Genomic DNA, 8,900 nt, shown 5'->3' on the forward strand with positions numbered 1-8,900 from the left:
TCTGTTTTTTCACGCTTGGCAGCAAAATGGAGCCATTCAAAAAAAAAAAAAAAATAATACGCTATATAACCCGTCAAATAATGCGCCACATAACCTGTCAAATAATACGCCATATAAACCGTAAAATAACCCGCTAACCTGATTAAATCTCAACTTCTACACCTTTGTAGCCAATTCGCGGAAATTGTAACAAAACGGGAAAAAAAGTGGAAACGAACGCGGAAAAAAAATATAGCATTTGAAGAATGCTAATTTTGCAAATTCGCTGAACATAAACGAATAAAACATGTAAAACGCTTTCATTTAGAAACCACAAAATGAAACATTTTAACGTTTTGCAAGGAGCAAACTTGTCGCTGCTTTTTTTTTAATTAGTCCCTCCCGCCACACGTAATTCAAAGCATAGAGCAAACGTATATTTTCCCATAACAATAGCATAACAATAAATTTTGACAGCCCGTTGAAAAGTTCTTTCCCCTGCTCCAACTTTTTTCGGTAAAATTTTCCCCAATTTTGTATGCATATAAATTGTACCCGATAAATTGCGAATGGACGACTTCGAAAAATGAGCGTGCCATTGCAGCTCTATAAGGCCACGCAAAATTTGTTACATCCTAATTAGCACGTTTGTATGTGGCTTTATCCTGCCGCTCCGCTAAAAAAAACATGCTAAAGAATCAGGAGCGTTCTACCACTGCTATGGTGCAAGGGCGTCACGTACATTTTGAAGAACATATGAATTCTCGTAAATTGGCATGCCAATAACATACGTACGAGCGCATGGATAGAGGAACATACCAACAGTTCCTGCCTCAAGAGCACCTACTTATTCGTTTGTCATTACATGTTGACCCGCTTTTCGGTTGCAACAAAATTTTTTTAAAATTTAACTAAAAATTGAAAAAGGCAAAAATATTCCCTAAATGAATGTACTTAAAATAGCTTAGAGGAGATGGTTAGGCCCGAGTATTCTTCCCCCCCTGACATTGTAATTAACAAAATAGTGGAAAAAAAAGGCATAACGATTGCCCATCACGATAGATGGAATTGTAGATCCCTAGATTTACATTCTGTGTCTCCCTATACGTGTATAAGCATTATACCGTAGTATTCTCGCCACAAACACTATTACTCATGTGCAACTTCTTCCCTCCCCCCCAAAAAAAAAACCCTTTACAGTTTTATAACGAAGATGAAGCCAAAAAATACGTCCGCAATTCCAGAATCAGGGACATACAGTCCCAAATGACTGAGCGAGCTTTGGAATTGCTGGTACTCCCGGAGGTAAGTCAAAATGTGGCATCACTCAATTTGGCATGTTAACCGTTTTGAATGATCCGCGTGAGGAAATTTTCCTTCATGTTCTCCTCTTTTTGCGTTAATCCATTTCGCTGCTTTTTTTTTCCCCTTGTAGAGCCCCTGCTTGCTGCTAGACATTGGATGCGGGTCAGGCATAAGCGGAATGACCCTGAACGAATCCGATCACTTTTGGATAGGAATTGACATCAGCATTCACATGATAAGTACTCGCAACTTTTGCTTCCCCGTCCTTTTGATGTATTTCTCAAATTATGGGTCCATACATCCACGGAAGAGTGTATACAAATAACATGTATCATTTTCCTTCATCTTTTCAGAAGCGGGATTGCAGAACGAAGCCCACCACGGAGGGGACATGATTTTAGCCGACATGGGAAAACGTAACCTTTGCGATGTGCCCACATGCAAAAGAAAAGAAAAAGGAAAAGAAAAAGGAAAAGAAAAAGAAAAATGCACATTGGGATTACTGCATAAATGGGATGAGCACACTACTGCATGTTCGATTGAACGGCTTGTGTGCGTCTAACCTACGCATTCCCGTTTCGCTGCTTTGCCATTTCACCGTTTTGCCGCTTCCCCCCCCCATTCTCAGTGATGAGGTTCCAGTCCTGCATTTTCGACGGAGTAGTCAGGTAGCCAAGCTGTTTTATACTCCCAATTCGTTTAGTCCCCTTTATTCTTCACAACGGAGGGCGTTTATTTACACACATTTGTATGTTTTTTTTTCCCCATTTCAGCATATCTGCCCTTCAGTGGCTATGCAACTGGGACAAGAAGGATGAAAATCCCAAAGTGAGAATCAGCACATTCTTTAAATGGCTATATAACTGTATGAAACGAGGAGCCAGGGCGGTAAGCGTCAAGTCGACATGCACGCGGTGCACATAAGAACGCATTCCCCACTAGTGTTAAAGTGGCGAACGGGTGTACATATCTTCATGAATGCGTGTACCTATGCGCTCACCTACGTGCATCCTTCCCCCCTGGTGGTTACCCCCCTTTTGCAGGTATTTCAGTTTTACCCCGACTCGGCAGAACAAATTGAAACCCTCACGAGCTTCGCCATGAAAGCTGGCTTCGGTGGTGGTGTCGTCGTGGATTTTCCAAATTCAGCAAAATCGAAAAAGTAACAAAATTGAACTTCTTTTGAGGGATAAAAATGCATACACTTATTTATGTTTACATTTTTTTTTTCGCATTCTTTAACCTTCCCAAATGTGTTTCCACCTTCCCGCCGTAGATATTACCTGTGCTTGTGGACCGGGTCCGCCGTCGTTTCGCACCTTCCTGAGCCCCTGGAGGACGAGGAGCATAACGACATTGCGAGCACGAACAGGAGGTAAAAATGCGAAAAGGGGGAGCTAGCTGTGTGTGCGAAGCATGTGTTTTTGAAGCATGTGCGTTTGAACCATCTGTTTGCATACGCCCCTGAGTTCAGTTTCTTTTTTTTTTACCATCAAGCATATCACCAAAACTGTGCAAGCATTACGATGACCACTTGCACATGTCCAACATTTTTCCCCCCCCAACGCAGATATAATAAGAAAACGAAAAAGCAAATAAAAAAAAACAAGGAGTGGATTATGAAGAAAAAGAATCAGAGAAGAATGAAGGTAAGCGAACGGATAATCTGCCCTTCCCAATTTCCAATTAAGCAGCCAATCTGCGTACCATTTTGCACACCGTTTTTACACCGTCCTGTGCATGTTTGTCGATTCGTTTGTTTCTTTTTCCACCCACCTTTGTAGGGACTGGACGTGAAGAGGGACAGCAAATACACAGGAAGGAAGAGGAAAGGGAAGTTTTAAGCACTCCACTCGATTTGTTCTTACGTTACGCGTACTATGTTTTGTGTAGCTCTTTTTTTTTTTTTTTCTTTTTTACGACATTTGAATTTTTTATTTTTCTCAAAAAATTTGCGCCATTTTGCCCAACATTTGTGCGCAACTTGTTTGCTCATACCGCTTTACACGCAAGAGGTGTTAATAAAAAAATTATTGCTATGTTAACGTTGAACTTAAAAAAAAAAATTATAAAATAAGTCCCCCCACATAATAGGGAAAAAATAAGAATAATTAAAATGTTCCTTTCAGCAGGTTGAAAAGACGCTGCAAAATGGGAACGAAATTTTCACCAATTTGGATCAATTTTGACGAATACTTAAAAAAAATTAAAAATTTCAACGCGCTATGTGCCATGTACGTTGGGAAAAAAAAAGAAAAAGAAAACCAATGGACGCCGCTCTTCTTCGCTTTCTTTCTCCCTATTACTTAAGCAGATTGAAATTCTTTACTATTTCTTCACTTTGATAGTTTTGATCAAATTCTTTTAGGGCTTCGATCAGTTTTTTACAGCTCAGCTCCTTCTGCAGCATAGGGGTTGGGGAAATAAAGGCAGGCATATATGGGTTATCTTATGCATACGTTTATGTTGTGCGGGGTGGGGGCGAAAAAAACCCTTTTTGTATGCACTTAAGCGTTTAGAAGAGAAAATGGGTCCCTCGTATGTTCTATTTTTTGCATCATCATTATGTACGTGTGTGCGCACGGATACCTTAGCTTCGCCCCTGCTCTCTTTATCCCTCTGGTTGTCATCACCATGGGGCGTTTCGCTGGGCAGCACGACCGTCGACTGATCTACTAGCTACAGGGAAGGGAACCATACATGGGTATTTTTTTTCAAGCAGGTGAATATTCACTTTGGTAAGCAAGAAAACTTTGCCTTTTCACGTCACATTGCAAGAAAACATTGCTTTTTCACGTCTGTTTGAACGAATTTCCTTTCCATTACTTTGTCTATCGATTTGTGCAAAATGAGCGAAATGAATCTGAGGCAGGACTTCTCCGTTACGCTACATCCGCTGTACGAAAGGTAGTAGTCAATCAATTCTTCGCTGAACTGGTATGGGTGAAAGCGAGGGGCGGGAAAAATTGATCGGCAAGAGCGGTACTATCGGTGAGTGACTATCACATACGTACATAGTACGCACGCCCACTGCGTAGATAAAATATGCCCATACACATGTGAGCATGCTGAAAGGGAACATTTGGGAACTTCCCAAAGGAGAGCATCAGCAAAATGGCACGTGGTTCTTTTACCGTTGGTCTATTTTTCAGCAGCAGTTTCAACAACTGTTCATCCTTGTCGCTTACGAAGTTGTCATCCATCCTGGCAGCCTCGCGTCGTCAGATATTTCAAAAATGTTATTTTTGCGCATGAACATGAAAACACGAATATTAATAAGAGTGATGATTTATTTCCCCTTTTTCCTTTAACCGTTCACCAGGGAGAAAAAAGAAAAAAAATTAGCGGCTGAATTTTCGCAGAGGTTCGCCTTCCCAACTAAAGCAGCCACATTGGACTGTCACAAATATGCAAACAGGTAATTTCAAAACTGGGAACGTATATGCGCGCCCTGAACATGGGTCAGGACGAAGCATGCCTTCGAAAAAAAAAAAAAAAAAATATTTCAGCTCGAGTTAGCTTCGTAAAAATTCACCGCGCGGATGTCACGACTGAATGAAGAAACTACGAAGCGCATTTTTGCATGCGTTTAAAGTTTTCCGTTCCCGCGTTTCGGTTTGCCTTATCCCGGCGTTCCCCGTAACACCCACGATGGCATTCCTTTCGTGCTACGTTCGACAGGAACCTAGTCGCGAACAAGCGAGCATTGCCCGATGAAACTTATTGGCAACCCCTTTCATTTTCTTCTTCCTTTTTTGCGGTTTATGTGGTCCACCTTTTAAGTAACTTTTTTTTTTCTTAAATAACCAATTTGCGAATTAGCCGCTCTTTTCCTTTCCCTGTCGTTTTGCTAAACAGGAATTACACATAGAGTGTGAACAAATTACGCGCAAAGTGCGAAATTAAGAAGTTTAACCCATTTTTCCCTCTGCAAAAAGAGCGGAACCGCGACACAAAGCAGGGCCATGAAACGCGGACAGATTGGAAACCCCTGTTAAAAAATTCCCCTCTTTCACATGTTTTCATTCAGCTGAAAATGCCTTTGTTTCGCAATTTTTTCCCAGTTGTAATTAACAATTCCTTTTTATAACTTTTTTTTTTTTTTTTTGGTGAAAAGAACAATTGCGCACGGAACACACTTCGCATTGTACGCTGCACAGTCATTTGGCACAGAATAGTTATTTTCCTTTTTTCCCCTCCCCATTCGTTGTTATTGGATTCTTCTTCACAAAATAGCAGTTTTACGTAATTTCTAAGCAGTGCAAATGCATTCGCGCATTACACATTTAAAAAAAAAAAAAAAAAAAGTTAAAAAGAAATTACACATATGACAGTCTACTCGGTTAAAAAAAGGAAATTAAAATAGAACAAATTAAAACGGGAAAAAAAAAAAATGTTATAAAAAGGAATGTACACATAATATGTAAACAATGTACACTCACCCGATTACAATTTTTCGATTTATTTAAGCTTCGTAAATCCCCTCTTCTGCAACCATGGAAAGAATCACTAATTAAAGAATGAGGAAAAAATAAAACAATTTTTTCCGTTCAGCATTACGCGCTAAAATGTAACCATTATGTTTTTTTTTAAAAAAAAAGAAAACTTTTTTTTTTTTGTCATTATAAGTGAAAAGGAAATTTTTCCCTGCCCACACATTCTGCACTAATAGCACCACAAATTAACAACGTTCACGCAGCGGAAAAAATTTAACAAAATTAAACGAAACCCTTTGCGAACATTCGTGCTGTCTAAATAAGCAAAAGAGTAGATATCGAAAAAGGGGGGGAATTTTTTGCGACATCGGGTAAGTTACCTTTTACCGGCAAGTAGGTGCGGAAGTGTTCGCCGCGCTGTAGAGGAAAGAAAGGGGCCCAAAAGGGCAGCAACTGTAAGAGGAGCGTCCTGTAGCGCACGGACTAACTCACTGAGTGGCTCACCGCATAGCCCACTCCGTAGCAGCTCTCTCAAAATGCCAAATGTGAACGGCAATAAGCCCGGCGCTGCCCCCGAGTGGGCGCTCGCCCTCCCCCATGGCGCCAACAACAATGTAGGGCAATACGCACAAAGTGGGGACAGCACAAAAGACCCCCTGCAATGTGCCAGTAATAGCCAAAGAGGAAATTTTCACAACAAGGATGCACAAAACAGTTGTAGCGAAAGCACTAGAAGCAGCAACCCTAACAATGAAGTGTCTTCCCCCGATTTGTCCTCGTCAAATAATGCGGCAAACGCTGCTCTTCCGAAAAATCACACCAATGATGACACGTACGAAGTGTACCAGTTAAACGTAAAAAGTAGTAGCAATGACTCGTCACCGCAAAAGTCAAAGTTGAGTGTAGCTAGCTACGCACAACCGTATGAAGAATCTTACGAAGAAAGAACAAAATTTAACAAAAAAAAAAGCAGCTTTTATGATAATAATGGGGTGCCCGATAGTTATCCCTTTCTCCATAGCTATAATGCTAGTCATGCGGGTAATGCGAATAGGAAGTGTGACAACGGGGCACATCAACAGAACAACGCCAGTGGGGGAAGCACCCCCCAGAAGAATAGTACACAACATGCTAGCATGGGCGATCAGCGCGGTGCAAGGGAGCCAAATGAGAATGAAGGGGAGTCAGTGTGGGGGCCGGATAATTTGGAAAACTTCCGCCTGGGCAAGAAGGGGACCTCGCAGTGGGGGTCGCCCACAGGCGGGCCCGAAAAGGAGGAGCAGCCAAGCGGGGTAATCGGGGCAAGCGGCGAGGTAAATAGTGATGCAAGAGACGATCCACCAAACAGCCTGCCAGTCGAACGGGGCAGTGCCGGTTCTGCCTCCCCAGGACCAGCCGAGGGCTCCCCCAAGGGACATACCCAAAAGGATGGCGACGGGAACAAGCTGAGCGTGCACAGCTACGATGTAGACAATCTGTATGAAAACTTTTGCACCAACCGAGAGAGAGCAATGAGTCACACAAAGATATTTAATTATTCCGGAAGTGAAGAGAGGAAAATTACCAAGCCGAAAGATAAGGCGAATACGTTTGTCCCAAAGTACAACAATTTGTCCGCCAAAGAAATCCATTTTAACAGCCTCGCAGGGAATGATAACATAACCATTTTAGCTGCGAACAAAATGAAATTAGATCTTACCAAGGTGTCCGAAAAAAAAGGAGATGCCTTACCAGATGTATATCCATTTCATCTTTCCAGTGATACAAAAAATGAAGAGGAAAAAAAGAGAGTACATAAACCCCCTTGCCTGGAAAAACTATACCCTACAAATTTTAACTATATAAATACGTATAGCAACACTAATGCTGATATTACCCTGGAGGAAAGGAGAAACTATATGAACTCGAGTCATATATTTGATTGTGATGATGATAAAATGGAACAACCATATGAAAAGGGGAGTAAACACACAACGGGAGTGGAAGTCGTCACGCATCGCATCAGCAAAGATGTAACCAATGTGGATAGCGAGAAGGAGGAAAAAAGGAAAGTAAACCCCCTGTATAGCGATTTATTTGGAAGGAAAACACCAGATATTAACCACAACGCTCCATGTGAAAAAATCATGCCAACCACTTTGAACTGCAATTGGATGTATTGCCCCATCCATAGTAGGAAGTACTCGGAACAGTCCATTAATTCCTCCGATTATTTACACTCTTGTGAAATGGGAAACTTTAACAGAAAGTCCTATTTTAATAAAGAAGTATACGATGATAAAAAAAAAAAAATTCTTCAAGAAGCAATACAAAAGGGGACCAGGGCTTCGCTCAGAGTACACTTGCAATCCATTTTACAGGATGGTGTTAACTACAATTTGGAAGAATGCAATCATGTGGAAGCAACTTACCTATTTCTCCATAACATAAAAGATTCCGTCTCAGATGAGGAGATAAAAGATGCTGTGAGGAAGAGCGGCGCGTTCGTAGTTACCTATGAACCGGAGTATGATTTCCTATGTAATAGACGCAAAAGTAATGCGAAGTTGTGCATTCGGCATGCTAACGGGAAAGAGGGCTTAAATTTGTTAACGAGTTTGCTCGCTCAGCTGGAAATTACCGTTCAGCGTATGTGACGCTGTGCGGTTGCTACTGACGTGGGGAGGAGCCCTCCCGGGTGCGCCTCCAAAAGAGTGTGCCTATAGACGCACCGCTAGCGACTGCACCCGCTTGAAGGGCCCTTTCCCCGCGTTTGTGAAAAATCGTGGCGTAGAAAATTCATTTATGGTTAATTATAAAGTTAATGTTACGCGCGATGGGGGTGTAAAATTGGGCACGCAAAATGGCACAAAAAGTTTGGCACGCAAATTGGCACAAAAAGTTTGGCAAGCAAATTGGCATAAAACTGGGCACGCACATTGGCATAAAACTGGGCAAGCAAACTGGCATAAAACTTGGCAAGCAAACTGGCATAAAACTTGGCAAGCAAACTGGCATAAAACTGGCATAAAACTGGGCAAGCAAATTAGCATAAAACTATGCGCGAAGTCAGAGCGAAGATTAAATTAAACCCAACCCCAGTTTTTTTTTAGCTCATTTTTTTAAAGCAGCGCGAATGAAAAAAAAAAAAAAAAAAAACATTTAATTATACACCGCCAGGGGGGAATGATGGCAAAATGA

At 41.5% G+C, this 8,900-nt stretch overlaps 3 protein-coding genes across 3 annotated transcripts, besides 4 other annotated features; 2 read left to right on the forward strand and 1 right to left on the reverse strand.

Moving 5' to 3' along the window:
• Positions 1-696: 696 nt before the first annotated feature.
• Positions 697-3,128, forward strand: PVX_080135 (s-adenosylmethionine-dependent methyltransferase, putative; the record flags this gene model as incomplete). The annotated part of the gene is made up of 10 exons (XM_001613685.1): positions 697-988; positions 1,180-1,284; positions 1,415-1,523; positions 1,638-1,700; positions 1,913-1,952; positions 2,058-2,172; positions 2,328-2,446; positions 2,561-2,659; positions 2,855-2,933; positions 3,069-3,128. Exons 1-10 carry the CDS (start codon positions 953-955, stop codon positions 3,126-3,128), a joined length of 825 nt encoding a protein of 274 aa, XP_001613735.1. The 5' UTR covers positions 697-952.
• Positions 1,672-1,691: a microsatellite.
• A 174-nt stretch (positions 3,129-3,302) lies between the features above and the next one.
• Positions 3,303-4,766, reverse strand: PVX_080140 (hypothetical protein, conserved). Its single transcript, XM_001613686.1, has 4 exons — positions 4,419-4,766; positions 4,111-4,218; positions 3,874-3,963; positions 3,303-3,685 (listed from the first exon to the last, which is right to left on the reverse strand). Exons 1-4 carry the CDS (start codon positions 4,485-4,487, stop codon positions 3,587-3,589), a joined length of 366 nt encoding a protein of 121 aa, XP_001613736.1. The 5' UTR covers positions 4,488-4,766; the 3' UTR covers positions 3,303-3,586.
• A 930-nt stretch (positions 4,767-5,696) lies between these two features.
• PVX_080145 (hypothetical protein, conserved) lies at positions 5,697-8,356 on the forward strand (the record flags this gene model as incomplete). The annotated part of the gene is made up of 1 exon (XM_001613687.1): positions 5,697-8,356. Exon 1 carries the CDS (start codon positions 6,257-6,259, stop codon positions 8,354-8,356), a length of 2,100 nt encoding a protein of 699 aa, XP_001613737.1. The 5' UTR covers positions 5,697-6,256.
• Positions 6,170-6,200: a microsatellite.
• Positions 8,161-8,182: a microsatellite.
• Positions 8,216-8,255: a microsatellite.
• Positions 8,357-8,900: the final 544 nt, after the last annotated feature.

Source organism: Plasmodium vivax, chromosome 10, assembly GCF_000002415.2.
Source record: "Plasmodium vivax chromosome 10, whole genome shotgun sequence".
Lineage (NCBI taxonomy): Eukaryota > Apicomplexa > Aconoidasida > Haemosporida > Plasmodiidae > Plasmodium > Plasmodium vivax.